We start from the raw sequence: 15,678 nt of genomic DNA on the forward strand, positions 1-15,678 counted from the left end.
TAGCCCATCGGATGGCCGACAGTGGCATACAATTGAGAAACACTTGTTTGGAGGATGGAAGGTACTAGACAGAGATGGGACAACTGAAACAGATCTGGGCAAAATAAGCTGCAGGTTTGGTATTAATAATCTTACTTACTGTCACAATTCTTCCGTCTTTACTGCTGAAAAGGGACATGCATTTCTCAGAGATTTTTTCTGCATGTTCCTGAAACAACCATTAGGGTTAGAATGCTATCTTACACAGAACAGAATAACAGCTTAATTAGTACTCTGGAAGGCAATCACAGTACTAGGAAGGTAAGGTGTATTATGGTGCAAAGGATAACATACTTTGACTGGGTAGATCTTGGTTCAAATCCCTGCTCAGCCTGGGCCAGTCGCTATTACTCAGCCTAGCTTACCCCATCAGGTTTGTGGTAAGAATTAAAGGAATTTATTTCTGTATTACATGTACACCACTCTGAGCACCTTGAAGGGAGGCTAGGATGAAAGAAGCCAACATTCTGCCCCCATTCCCTCCCCTACTTTCGTTGTCCTCCTTATGTGTGCTTCTAGATTGTAAGCTCCTCGGGGCAGAAACCTGCCCTCTCCTTATTTTTAAGTGCCATGTACACGGATGATGCTGTATAATAATCGTCATCATTCCCTCTAAGAGCAAACTCAGGTCACTGAATGAGAAGTGAATTGGAGCCAAAATGGAGCCACTGAAAAACGCATAGATATGAAAGAGTAAAATGAAGCATCATATTGTCTGGACAGGTCATTTTCCTGATTCACACTGAGAAGCATTTTTAAATGTATCCAGGGATGGAAGTAAGAGCTGCCCGTAGGCATCCACAGAAAACTCCAAGATTTTAATGCAGCTAAGATTGGGCACAAATGTGTTTACCCCACCTCCCCCAAAAACAAAATGAAGAGGGGAAACACCCAAAACAGATGTGTTGGGGAGGGAAATCAGAATAGTCCAGGGGAGACTGAACATGCTCAGTGAGCACGCAATGATGACTGACTGTTGAGAAGCGGGGGGGGGGGGGGAATCCTAAAAATCTGGTGGAAGGGGGAATGGAATGGAGTGGCTGGAAAGGAGGACAGAGGAAGAGATATAAAGATATAAAAAGGATGGAGGGAACGATCTCATTCTCTGGATAGCTAATTTCCTGTTTCACACTGAGAAAATATTTTAAAATGTACCTAGACATGGAACTGAGAGCTGCCTATATAAATCAATTGAGAAATCCAAGATTTTAACATTGCTGGGATTAAGCACTAGTGTGTCCACTTCCCCTGCACACCCGCTCCCGCCCAAACAGCCTAACAAGGACAGAACATGCTCTTTTCTGTCCATAAGAATGTAAGAAGAATGTTGCTGGATCAGACCAAAGGCCAGCATTCTGTTTACCCAGTGGCCAACCAGCTGTCTATGGGAAGCCCACAAGTAGGACATAAGTGCAACAGCACCCTCCCAGTCATGTTTCCCAACAAGTGGTGCACAGCATACTGCCTCCTATACTGCTGGTAGCATATAGCCATTGGTAGCTTTCTCCTCCATTAATTTGTCTAATCCCCTCTTAAAGCCATCCAAAGTGGTGGCCATCACTACATCTTGTGGTACAGATTTCCATAGTTTATCCCCTGTGTGAAGAAGTCCTTGCTTTTATCTGTCCTGAATCTCCTACCAAGCAGCTTCATGGGTTGACCTCAGGTTCTAGTTTTATGAGAGAGGGAGAAAAATGTCTCTCTCTGCACTTTCCCCACCCCATGCATAATTTTGAACACCCCTATAAGGTGTCCTCTTACTTGCTTTTTTCTGACTAAACAGCCCCAGACATTGTAACCTTTCCTCTTAAAGGAGTTGCTCCAGCCCCTTGATAATTTTGGTTGCCCTTCGTTTCACCTTTTCCACCTGTAGAATATCCTTTTTTGAGGTGCAGTGACCAGAACTAAACACACTATTCCAAGTGTGGTCACACCACAGACTTGTCTAAAAGTATTATGATATTGGCAGTTTCATTTTTGATTCCTTTCCTAATTAAGCTTAACACGGAATTTGCTTTTTGCACAGCAGTCGCACACTGGGTTGACATTTTCATTAAGCTGTCCACCTCAGCTGACTGACTGACTGTCAGCTGAATGGAGTGGCTGGAGCCCTGAACAGAAGCACTCCACACAGCAACATCTGTTGTGGGGTTCCACTAATCATCATCTGAAGCAGTTGCAAAGTGAAAAACCTGGACTCAGCAAACAAGCAAGCAGCACTGTAAGGATGTTGCAGCAGAAGTCCCTGGATCATCTCCCCACCTACCAGCAGAGAATGGAGCCCAAAAGAACAACTGAATCAGGTGAGAAGCCCAGCTGCTCCAAATGTCAGTCCCTTGACCTTGGGCCAGAATAAGATACAGGGTATGGAAATCTTCAACCTCTGCATGAAGAGGGCACTGGCTGATGCATCTTTCTCTAGGAAGAGGGATATAAAAGCACATCCTTGGGACGTAAAGGCCCTGCAGAGCTTCACAGGCACAGTATCAGCAGTGAGAAGGGTCACAAAAGGTATTAAAATGCAGTTCCACTCTGTGAAACTGACTAATCAACTTAAGAGGAGGGGAACCCTAACACTCTACTCAGCACTGGTTAGGTCTCATCTGGAGTACTGTGTCCAGTTCTGGGCACCACACTTTAAGAAGGATGCAGACAAACTGGAGAGGGTTCAGAACAGGGCAACAAAGGTAATCAGGGGACTGGAAACAAAGCCCTGTGAAGAGAGACTGAAAGAACTGGGCATGTTTAGCCTTGAGAAGAGAAGACTGAAGGGAGATAGGATAGCACTCTTCAAGTCCTTGAAAGGTTGTCACAGAGAGGAAGGCCAGGACCTCTTCTCGATCACCCCAGAGTGCAGGACACGGAATCATGGGCTCAAGTGCCAGGAAGCCAGATTCTGGCTGAACATCAGGAGAAACTTCCTGACTGTTAGAGCAATATGACAATGGAACCAATTACCTAGGGAGGTGGTGGGCTCTTCCACACTGGAGGCATTCAAGACGAGGCTGGACAGCCATCTGTCAGGGATGCTTTCACTTGGATTGCTGCATTGAGGAGGGGTTTGGACTCGACGGTCTTGTAGGCCCCTTCCAACCCTACTATTCTATGATTCTATGATTTTACCTGAATGATCGAACTGTGCTCCACAGAGAGATTCATCATTAGGCCGAGCACTGCATATAGACACTCAGAGCATACGGTGACCTTGCTTTCAGTCCAGCATTCATCCTGTACAAGCAGAAAACAAAATAATGTTGGCAAATCTGCTAACCCCACTAGGAGGCTTCATTTCAGTCTCAAAAAGGCCAGAAGCCTTCCATTACAAGGGTTCAGAAACTGAACGTAAGCCTCTGAGCCTTGTTCAGATGTCAATCTACCCATACCGCAACAGAAACCCACTCATTTACAAAAACCACACCCTGAAACCCCCTAAATAGTTTATACCTGTGTCCATCTTCCCTATGACTTCCTCTCTTCCATTCTAGATTACACACCCAATTGCCAGAGATACTACACAGCTGTCTAACTACTTTTTACATATAGTTGCTAGTTCTATAGGGGTCTATGATAATTTAGGATTTCTTTAACTCTGTCTATGCCGTTTTTCATTCTAATGCTTTCAATAAATTGTTAAACCTTATATACCTTAATTCTAACAAATCACTCTTATTTTTTCTGAAAATTTTTGTCTCTGGCTCTTTGATTCTGCTTAAAAAGGGGTGCCCATTTATACTGGTGCTTAGTGATTTAAAGTTTAAAAATTCCATACACATGTTCAGGTTGAGTGAATCAACAGATCTGACCACTTCTGCTCCAGTAGAGCACAGCAAGGTCCAGCCATGTTTTCTACCATCTCTTTGCTATGTGTTATCCATTAGTCCCTTGGTAGCTTCTCCAGATCAGAGATCCTCACCAGTTGAGTTCCTCCCTGAGAGAGGTTGGGCATATGCTTTGCAAGTAAAAGGTCTCAGATTTAGGCCTGGCATCTTCAGTTAAAAAGATCTCAGTTAGCAGCAGGCGGGGCTGGGAAATTCCTCCTTCTGCTGGAGACTCTGGAGAGCCACTGCCAACAGGTGCAATGGGCTGCCAAGACGAGTAGTCTGTCTCAGCGTTTAAAGCAATGGTCATATCAGGCATATCAAAGAGGCCTTGCTTAAAAGGCTGTCTGAACTAAAGTTTGCTTTTGACCTATTACTAGCAGGAAGCTTCACCTGAGAAAAATAGAACATTATGAGAAAAGTGTTTGCTCAATATGGCTCATGCCCCAGACAGGTCAAAACCACAGAGAACAACTTGGAAAATTTCTATAGAATTGCAGAAGTAAAACAAAATGTCATCAGATATGAAGAGGTGGGATTAAAAGAGAACAGTAGTCAAAGTGCAGTAAGCAATCACATCACATATCATATTCAAGTATAAAACTACCAAAGTAAAGCGAAGATACTGGGTGGGGATGCTTCTGGCAGGGAGTAACCTCTGCTAGCAGAAAGCTGAATTGGTAATGTATGTTTTATATTTTGTCTTGTTCTCTTTTCCTGTTTTTCCACAGTGCATGTGGTGTGTGCTGGAGAAAACTCTTACGAGTCCCCTGGACTGCAAGGAGGTCAAATCAGTCCATCCTAAAGGAAATCAACCCTGACTGCTCATTGGAAGGACAGATACTGAAGCTGAAATATTTTGGCCACCTAATGCGAAGAGAAAATTATCTGGAAAAGATCCTGATGTTGGGAAAGACTGAAGGCAAAAGGAGAAGGGGACTGCAGAGGATGAGATGGCTAGACAGCATCACAGATGCAATGAATATGGACTTGAGCACGCTCCGGGAGAGAGCGCAGGACAGGAAGGCCTGGCGTGCTATGGTCCATGGGGTCACGAAGAGTCGGACACGACTGAACGACTGAACAACAACAACTAATGTGGTGTGTGTGTGATTGTCTTCCTTATAAATAAAAATCAATGTATACGCCTATCCAGTTGTGGTTCAGTACTTTCTAATGCCAAAGGCAAGCCAAGCTAAGCATATTAGATGGCGTGTAGGAACTCTATGACAGCTTCTTAATTGGGCAAGGGTAATCTTTGACTACGCTGTGTGGATCACAACAAACTGTGGCAAAAGAGATGGGGGTACCAGACCACCTTACCTGTCTCCTGAGAAACCTGTACGAGGGTCAAGAAGCAACAGTAAGAACCAGACATGGAACAACCGATTGGTTCAAAATTGGGAAAGGCGTACGACAAGGCTGCATATTGTCGCCCTGCTTATTTAACTTATATGCAGAGTACATCATGAGAAACGCCGGGTTGGATGAATCACAGGTCAGAATTAAGATTGCAGGGAGAATTATCAACAACCTCAGATACGCGGATGATACCACCTTAATGGCAGAAAGCGAAGAGGATCTAAAGAGCCTGTTGTTGAGGGTGAAAGAGGAGAGTGCAAAAGCTGGTTTGAAACTCAACATTAAAAAAACGAAGATCATGGCATCTGGCCCCATCACTTCCTGGCATATGGAAGGGGAAGAAATGGAAGCAGTGACAGATTTTATTTTCTTGGGCTCCAAGATCACCGCAGACTGTGACTGTAGCCATGAAATTAAAAGACGTTTGCTCCTTGGGAGGAAAGCTATGGCGAACCTAGACAGCATAGTAAGAAGCAGAGACATCACCTTGCCAACAAAGGTCCGTCTAATCAAAGCTATGGTTTTCCCAGTAGTAATGTATGGCTGTGAGAGCTGGACTATAAGGAAGGCTGAGCGCCGAAGAATTGATGCTTTCCAACTGTGGTGCTGGAGAAGACTCTTACGAGTCCCCTGGACTGCAAGGAGGTCAAATCAGTCAATCCTAAAGGAAATCAACCCTGAGTGCTCATTGGAAGGACAAATACTGAAGCTGAAGCTGAAATATTTTGGCCACCTAATGCGAAGAGAAAACTCTCTGGGAAAGACCCTGATGCTGGGAAAGACTGAAGGCAAAAGGAGAAGGGGACGGCAGAGGATGAGATGGCTAGATAGCATCACTGATGCAATGAATATGGACTTGAGCACGCTCCGGGAGAGAGCGCAGGACAGGAAGGCCTGGCGTGCTATGGTCCATGGGGTCACGAAGAGTCGGACACGACTGAACGACTGAACAACAACAATCTAGTTATCTTTTAAATTGTTAAGTGACTAATTGGGCAAGGAATCTGTCTATAATCCTTTAAAATTAAACAATTGTATCAATTTGTGAACTTAGTGTATTTATTTATTTAATTTCCATATATCCTACTTTTCCTACCCTGGAAATCTTTCCTACCTTAGGAATATCTATTTCATCAGTATAAGGCAGCTTCATATGTACATATGAGATCATAACACCGTAGCAGCTCCAGATCAGAGAGCACAACATTATTAAAGAAATGACAGGCTGTTAAAGGCGGTCACCTCTACAGTGGAAACGAAGATTTATTACTCTTGGATCTTTCCTTTTAAATTGCTTGGCCTCCCTCCCACCCTCACAAGGTAAGACCACATATTTCTACTTGTGAGGAGAAACAATGTTTTTTGGGAAACAATGAATGCAATAGAAGAGAATGGTTAAAGCCGACATGACAAGTTAATGTTTTCTATGGCAGTCACTTCTCCTGCACAGTATAAAGGGTTTTTTTTTTTCTAATTTTCTCTGAAATAACATATCTGTGACCATACTGACATTTGGATTTGATTATTATTAGATGTCCTAGAAGTTCTAGGTTGTATTTATAATACACACAACCTAGGCTGATACAAGATGGTTTGAGACAACTGGAGGGAATACTGCTAGATGAGCTAGCATCATCATGCCTACTTACCACAAAGCACAAACAAGCCTGCCAGCATTCCTGGCTTTCAGACATCTGCATTCGGATGACCATGTCAGAGCAGAGGTCCCCCATGATGGCGATGCACTGTGCGAGGGCCAGCTTGTTCACCGTCTTGACAGAACTCTTTGAAAACAAGAGTGAGAACCTGTTGTCTACTGGGACATTATGAATGCTGGCCCCATTGCAAATGTCCACAAAGACTGCACTGTAAACAGATCTGAAATCATTAAAGGGTGCTACTGTGTTTAGAAATTTCACTCCAGTGAAACTAATCCCTTATCACTGTTTTTGAAGTAGTACATTTCTGGAAAGATAGCAAATTTGTAATGGCCAGCACTAAAATATCAGCAGGGGAAAACAACAGCAGCAGCACATTTTGGGGATGAACGGTGAAGGGAAATGGCTCTGTCCAGCCGTTATGATGATTCCATGCCATGTCCTTGCCACTCAATGCAAGAAGTGATGGCAGCATTTCCAGTGGTGCTGTTTAAAACAGCTCAGCCCTGGCATATGACACTAGCCATGGACTGCTTTCCCAGTAGTGCTAAGGACAGTAATGGAGCAACAGAGACAAGAAAAACTTCTAGGGACCTAAAGTTCTATTTGAATGTTCTTACCATCATTTAACATTGGCAAAGTACTGAGAAACAGATTCTGGACCGCTTCTTAAGGAAAAGAACACAAAGGGATTCAAACCCCACGATGATCCCTCTGTCTCAATGCAACCATTTAGACACAGGTAGACCCAAAGTTAAAATCATCATTCTGAAAGGACCTGAGACTTATTCTTCATTCCAAGAAAGTATTTGCCACACATTGACTCCCACAAAGTCAAGTGACTGCAAAGCAGACAGCTCCAGACAATTCAAGAAAGGAGCTAAGACAAGGGGGTGGCAGAACCAAAAAAAACCTAACTTCCCAGCTTACCAGGAATAGAGGTTTTCTTACCAGCAACTGTGTGAACAACGGCAAAGCCTCTGTGGATAGTTTGATACGACACTGGATTTTGAACCTGTTAGCAGAACCAGACTGAGTTTTAGGTCTTAGCTTTTGTTCCTCAATAGAGAGTTGTCTACAGTTTTGCCATGTATGTTAACCCCCAAAACTCCAACTCGATAACCAAGGGGTTGAAGAAATGCAACTTACTTTTCCTCCATTATTAAATTGGTCAGCAGTTTCATAGCACAGCTAGCCCTGCTGTCAAAAACCTTAATGAAGGACATCAAGATCTGCAGCCACCTGGTAAACAAAGATAAGCACATCTTTATTTGTTTTATTTTAAAATATTTCTAGGCCCCCTTTAAGGGCAAGAGCCCTCCCAAGGCAGCTTACACAACAAAATTCCATACAATGAAACCCCATACGTGGATAAAACAGCAAAAAATTTAAAAATCAACAAACACCAGCAATAAAACACCTAGCCCAGATAATACTAACATCTAAAACACAACTGCAGCGAAACCTCCCATCAGAACAGTCTAATAAAACATAATAGAGAAAATAAGTGAAGTCTCCAGGGCCTTCCTTGCAGTCTCGGGACCTGACAGACCCCACAATGGCAATGCATTCCAGAGGTGTGGGGCCACTGCAGAAAAGTCCCTCTCTTGTGTACTTAACTAATCTCAAAGGTGGAAAAGTGAGAAAGGCCTCTGTTGCTAATCTTAAAGTGAGGGCAGCCTGATATGGGTGAAGGCAATGCTCCAAGTAATTTGGTCAAAACCCGTTTAGGGCTTTAAAGATCAAAAAAGGGAAAGACTGCCTAAAATTCTGAGGATGTAAACATGGACAGAATAAAGCCTAAGGAGAGACTTCTGATGAGCTTTCTCAAAAGTAGATGGCACTGGTAACGAACAGAGTAGTGCATTCTATGAACAAATAATCCAGGATGGATTACTTGAAAACTGAGTTCAGCCTGGCACTGGAACAAGTACTAAGACTACGTTTTAATGAGACTGGTCACCGACAGGACACTGACCCCCAAATATGTTCATGATGAAGGACTCAAAGCAGTCACTTTCCCAATGGAAACTAGCAATCCAAGTAATTCCAATGTTCTCCTGTCATGCCAAAAGGGTCACATGAACTCATAAAAACCCTTTACACATATGAGTTGAGGGTGGGTGGCAGGCCAGAAATTCATCATGCTCCGCAGACAAATTATATCAACTGGAGCAGCAAAACTGCCAGTCCAGTGCAGGGTCAGTCCTTCTGCAAAAGTGGACAAAGGAGGCTGACTCAGCAAAATACTCACCTGCAGTATTTGAATAATAATTCAATTTTTTAAAACATAAAAGATCCTGATGTTAGGACATCATAGGACACATTGGTACAAGTGTCAATAAGTATCTAAATAACTCTTTTGTTTATCCATTCTTCATTGTACAGGATATGTGTGTGTGCGTGTCTGTGTGTGTGTGTGTGGGGGGGTTGAATGGACAAGCCAAATATAGCAAGGCCAAGCTAAGCAGCTCTGCCACTCCCTTTTGATAAATTCTGTGCAGTGACACTGAAACCCTGGAAATTATCATAAATTCCAATTATTGAGTAGACTAATGCCAGCTTGAAGCTCAAAGTGTACAAAAATAATTTGACGGAAGATCCAAATGAAATGCTAGAAGAATGCGTTTCTTTCCATCCAGCTCACGTTAATAACTAAAATTTGCTCAGATTGCAGTTGCGAACACATGCTTGTTGTTGTTCAGTCGTGTCCGACTCTTCGTGACCCCATGGACCATAGCACGCCAGGCCTTCCTGTCCTGCGCTCTCTCCCAGAGCGTGCTCAAGTTCATATTCATTGCATCGGTGATGCTATCTAGCCATCTCATCCTCTGCCGTCCCCTTCTCCTTTTGCCTTCAGTCTTTCCCAGCATCAGGGTCTTTTCCAGAGAGTTTTCTCTTCCCATTAGGTGGCCAAAATATTTCAGCTTCAGCTTCAGTATCTGTCCTACCAATGAGCACTCAGGGTTGATTTCCTTTAGGATGGACTGATTTGACCTCCTTGCAGTCCAAGGGACTCGTAAGAGTCTTCTCCAGCACCACAGTTGGAAAGCATCAATTCTTCGGCGCTCAGCCTTCCTTATAGTCCAGCTCTCACAGTCATACATTACTACTGGGAAAACCAAAGCTTTGATTAGACGGACCTTTGTCGGCAAGCTGATGTCTCTGCTTCTTACTATGCTGTCTAGGTTTGCCATAGCTTTCCTCCCAAGGAGCAAGCATCTTTTAATTTCATGGCTACAGTCACTGTCTGTGGTGATCTTGGAGCCCAAGAAAATAAAATCTGTCACTGCTTCCATTTCTTCCCCTTCCATATGCCAGGAAGTGATGGGGCCAGATGCCATGATCTTCGTTTTTTTAATGTTGAGTTTCAAACCAGCTTTTGCATTCTCCTCTTTCACCCTCAACAATAGGCTCTTGAGATCCTCTTCGCTTTCTGCCATTAGGGTGGTATCATCTGCATGTTGGAGGTTGTTGATAATTCTCCCGGCAATCTTAATTCTGACCTGTGATTCATCCAACCCGGCGTTTCTCATGATGTACTCTGCATAGAAGTTAAATAAGCAGGGCGACAATATGCAGCCTTGTCATACTCCTTTCCCAATTTTGAACCAATCGGTTGTTCCATGTCCGGTTCTTACTGTTGCTTCTTGACCCTCGTACAGGTTTCTCAGGAGACAGGTAAGGTGGTCTGGTACCCCCATCTCTTTCAGAATTTGCCACAGTTTGTTGTGATCCACACAATCAAAGGCTTTAGCGTAGTCAATGAAGCAGAAATAGACATTTTTCTGGAATTCTCTTGCTTTCTCCATGATCCAGCGAAAGTTAGTGATTTGATCTCTAGTTCCTCTGGCTCTTCGAAACCCAGCTTCTACTTCCGGTAGTTCTCGGTTCGCATACTGCTGAAGCCTAGCTTGTAGGATTTTGAGCATCACCTTTCTGGCATGTGAAATGTACGGTAGTTTGAACACTCTTTGGCGTTGCCCTTCTTTGGAATTGGAATGTAAACTGACCTTTTCCAGTCTTATGGCCACTGATGAGTGTTCCAAATTTTTTGGCATATTGAGTGCAGCACTTTAACAGCATCATCTTTTAGGATTTTAAATAGCTCAGCTGGAAGACTGTCATCTCCGCTAGCTTTGTTGTTAAGTCATGCTTCCTAAGGCCCACTTGACTTCACCCTCTAGGATGTCCGGCTCAAGTTCAGTGACCGCATTATCGTGGCTATCAGGGACATTCAGATCTTTCCTGTATAGTTCTTCTGTGTATTCTTGCCACCTCTTCTTAATCTCATCTGCTTCTGTTAGGTCCCTGCCTTCTTTGTCCTTTATCATGCCCGTCTTTGCACAAAACGTTCCCTTGAGATCTCCGATTTTCTTGAAGAGATCTCTAGTCTTTCCCATTCTGTTGTTTTCCTCGATTTCTTTGCATTGTTCATTTAAGAAGGCCTTCTTGTCTCTCCTTGCTATTCTCTGGAACTCTGCATTCAGTTGGATATATCTTCCCCTTTCTCCCTTGCTTTTCGCTTCCCTTCTTTCCTCAGCTACTTGTAAAGCCTCATCAGACAGCCACTTTGCCTTCTTGCATTTCTTTTTCTTTGGGATGGATTGAGTTGCTGCCTCCTGAACAATGTTATGGACCTCCGTCCATAGTTCCTCAGGCACTCTGTCTATCAGTTCTAATCCCTGAAATCTATTCCTCACCTCCACTGCATATAAGGGATATGATTTAGGTCATACCTGAATGGTTTAGTGGTTTTCCCTACGTTCTTCAATTTAAGCTGAAATTTTGCAAGAAGCAGCTCATGATCTGAGCCACAGTCAGCTCCAGGTCTTGTTTTGACTGACTGTATGGAGCTTCTCCATCTTTGGCTGCAAAGGACATAATCAATCTGATTTCGATATTGACCATCTGGTGATGTCCATGTGTAGAGTTGCCTCTTGTGCTGTTGGAAAAGAGTGTTTGCTATGATCAGCGTATTCTCTTGGCAAAACTCTATTAGCCTTTGTCCTGCTTCATTTTGTACACCAAGGCCATGCTTGCCTGTTATCCCGGTGATTTCTTGACTTCCTACTTTAGCATTCCAATCCCCTATGATGAAGAGATCTTTTTTTGGTGTTAGTTCTAGAAGGTGTTGTAGGTCTTCATAGAACCGATCAACCTCAGCTTCTTTGGCCCAGCTGCTTCACTCTTTCTGGCACTACTTGGACATACCCTCTGCTCTTCCCCAGTAGTATATTGGACACCTTCCGACCTGAGGGACTCATCTTCCGGTGTCATATCTTTTACCCTTGTGATACGTTCCATGGGGTTTTCTTGGCAAGAATACTGGAGTGGGTTGCCATTTCGTTCTCCAGTGGACAACATTTTGTCAGAACTCTCTGCCATGACCTGTCCGTCTTGGGTGGCCCTGCACGGCATAGCTTATGGCTTCACTGAGTTATGCAAGCCCCTTCGCCACAACAAGGCAGTGATCCATGAAGGGGAACACATGCTTATGTAAGCATTTATATTGGTAAGCTTGATATCTTAACTACAAGAACGTGCTTAGATAAGAAATTTGCCACATTTTGCGGTATGTAAAGATTTTATTTCCCTCTTGCTTGTTTGAGTAAAATCAACAGTATAAAGTACTGAATTTTCTCCTTACTCTTAATCTCCCATTGAAATTTACAGCTTTGCCTATCCTTACCCATCATGCACTGGCTTAAATATCAGGTTTTCAAAATGGAATGGCATCTCCCTCCTAGGTGTTCCCTCCCTGGCCAGGTAAGTCTTCTTGGCTGGTGTCTTGTGCCTCGCTTAATGTCTTACCCCAGACAATGGGGTAAATCTCCTGATGGAGAAGCAAAGACAAAGCAGCTGCAGCTCCTCCCACTCATTCACTCCCTGGTCCTGACATCTGTCTTAGCTGCACACCGAGGGACTTGCAAGGCAACAGGTGCTGGTGGGACATGGGAGAGAATAGACAGGAAATGCTTGCACTGTTCTGTCTCCTGCTACACTGGGAGACTTTCGGGTCCACAGCTGGTATCTAAATCAACTTCAATCCTAGGAGGAGAGCTTTGAGTCCCGATGAACAGTTTATCCAGATACACCTCAGCTAACACAGCCCTGGGCCCTTTGCAAAATGCTGTTCTATACAACCCCGCTATGTAGGGATGTGGCAAAATTAAACAAGCTTTCGCAAGCAATTCCAAATAGGCAAGAACCTAGGCCTTCATGGCAACACCAGATGGGTCTTCAGCAGTGCAGTGAGCTGCTTTTTACTGCTGGCTAATTTTCCAATACATAAAAGTGAAGTATTTTGTTTTTAACTACACCTCTAGCCTGCATTTTCCCCAGAGACTGTCTTTGTGTTTTGGGGTGATATTGTTTTCTTTATTACCAGCAAACCTGTCGCTGTGGAGGAAAAAAGACCCAGAAAGAACGCTCTACGTTGCCTCAAAGAAATTAAGGAGCAACATACAAGTTTGTTTCAGCTTGCTTATTACTCAGGGGTGGGAAACCTGCAGTCCTTGACCTAATTTCAAAAGCCCACTGCAAGCAATCAGTTGAGACCTCAGGCAATAATAAACCGCCCCTCCCCCCCAGGTAGGGAAGAGGGGGAGCGAGAAAAAGGCTGTCAGAGAGAGAGAATGTGCAAGAAAAAGAGTTGTTGTCACCCAGAGAGCTTCGGCTATTGGGCAGTATAGAAATGTAATCAATCAATCCATCAATCAATCATGGCAGAAAGAGAGCGAGAAAAAGGGTGGCCCTGCCCATCACTGGCTTCACTCCCACCCAGTGCTGGCATATGGCTCCCAGCAAGTTATCCCTGAGGGAATGCAGCCCTTGACAAAAAAAAAAAGAAGGTTCCCCACCCCTCCTGTAAATGCTGTCCCACCTTCCAAAATCTGGGTGTCCTGTCCAGAAAGAAGAAGCTGCTGCTGAAGAAGGTAGAAGAATAACCTTCTCTGCCTTGCTTTTTGTTTTTTGCACTTATAGAGAGAGGCCTTGGTGTGTTATCTCTGCCTGTAGGATTGGAGTGGCAGTTGCTCCTTCCCTGCCAAGTCACCAGGCAGGGAAGTGTAAGATCAAACACAGAATTCTTTGGAAGCTGAAAAAGATCGAAGTAAGACTCAGTGAGGGCAAGTGCAATTTCAGATCCAAAGACACACTCTTAGATGGCTGGATTCTCCTCAAACCGTGAAAAATGATGATGTACCACTGCAACCCACGCGAGCACCTAACACTGGGCCCTGGCTGTTTAAGCAAACCGGATTAAAATACAACACCTGGTTGTATTCAGGTGTCGGACCAGCAGGCTCCTCCCGTTCTCTGTCTCTGCATAGAGAGAAAGCAGGGCCACGCAGCGTTCCTGGATTTCGGGTACCTCAGAAAGCAACAGAGTGGGAAGTTGTACGTTCACATCAGGGTGAGTTAAAAGCAGACGCTGGTTCTCCTCTGGGAGGAAAAAAAACAAGGAAGTTTCAGCCTGCTGTACCAGGTGCTCTAAGTCTTTGTCAGCAATTACGCCTACGTTGCAAAGATCAGTCAGCTGTGTGAATAGTGTTCTGTCATCCACTTGAGCAATCTGTCTGTAGAAGTGATGGGAAAGGAGAAGTGTTATGTCGGCACCCTCCATTACTTCCCTTCCTTTCCCCTCTCCTTCCCTCAAGCCATTTCTAAAGGGCAAATTATGTATCTCACACATGCATGGGAAGTCTCATTCAGTGCCACCTTTCAAGCATCATTTGAGGACACAAGTAGTGTGAATTAAGCTAATTTGGGCAAGCCCATGTTCAGAATATCTACTTTTCCCAACCCCCTTTTTCAGACACGTATTTCCTTGAGAAGCACAAAGAAGGATGGTCCCTCCTACTCTGGCTGTATCCCACAGCCATTTCTCTTCTAAGATAGACCGTTGGAGAAAGCTTGACACCAGCCAGACCCCTCTGTCTCGGATGAAAAACTGAAAGCTCTCTAACTATGCCAAGATGGTGCTGCCAACTTGAGTTAATGATCTTTGGATCCACATGGACACAAAAGACAGTGCCCCCCAGTAAGATAATGTACAATCCAACTCCTTTGGAAACCTTGCATGAAGAGAGACTACCTTGCAATACTGCTGATATTATTAACTGAAAAGGGACAGAGCACACAGAGAGCAAGCCAGAGAGGGAGATCCTGCTCAGTTACTGGAGTAGGTTTAATATGCACAGTCTGAAGGAGAGCAGATTTGTTACTGACCCCGGGGTGGCGGTGGCGGTGGGGCAATCCACAAGCTTGCTACAAATGCTTTTACTTGCTGTAATTACATTTAACCTGTAAATCTTTGGCGCACAGCGAGGTCTTGGCATGATCAGCACCCACAGGAGCAACACTCACTGAAAACCATGCTCTCAAACACAGCTGAAATCATATTACTAGTACATTAACAGTGATGCGTGCTGATTACCATTCCCTTTGCAGACTGCTTGCCACAGGAGGAGAAGGGAAAGAGACACTTCCACTTCAGCAGCGTATGTGGCCTTGGTGCAGAAGACCCTGGAAAAAAAATGGGTTCATTAAACATGGGGATTTAAAATGATAGATGCAAGCTTTTGATGCTTCCTCAGGTTGGATGTTCGATGGAGAAAAATAGCTGTTGTGTTTACCCAGTTATGCTATGTTGGAAAATGCTTCATTCTCAAGGAAGTGCGACTGAGGACCAAAGTAAATGAGACCATGGGAAGATCGTGGTAATATCTCCCACTTAAAAAAAAAGTTAAAAAGCAGCTGAAGGGGAGTAGGGCTGGGCAACGGGACTGGGGCCACAG

General features: G+C 44.1%; 1 protein-coding gene across 1 annotated transcript in view; it reads right to left on the reverse strand.

Moving 5' to 3' along the window:
- TTC12 (tetratricopeptide repeat domain 12) overlaps nt 1–15,678 on the reverse strand; it is a 49,760-nt gene that overhangs the window by 6,859 nt on the left and 27,223 nt on the right. The window contains exons 12-18 of the mRNA XM_084807203.1: nt 15,318–15,406; nt 14,155–14,323; nt 8,027–8,119; nt 7,829–7,892; nt 6,869–7,003; nt 3,163–3,267; nt 140–208 (exon numbers count right to left, since the gene is read on the reverse strand). Coding sequence (XP_084663329.1) covers nt 140–208; nt 3,163–3,267; nt 6,869–7,003; nt 7,829–7,892; nt 8,027–8,119; nt 14,155–14,323; nt 15,318–15,406 — 724 coding nt within the window. The remainder of the gene's footprint in view (nt 1–139; nt 209–3,162; nt 3,268–6,868; nt 7,004–7,828; nt 7,893–8,026; nt 8,120–14,154; nt 14,324–15,317; nt 15,407–15,678) is intronic.

This window comes from Heloderma suspectum, chromosome 6 (genome assembly GCF_057233095.1).
Source record: "Heloderma suspectum isolate Gila_16-S chromosome 6, 16-S_ref, whole genome shotgun sequence".
Taxonomy (NCBI): Eukaryota; Metazoa; Chordata; class Lepidosauria; order Squamata; family Helodermatidae; genus Heloderma; species Heloderma suspectum.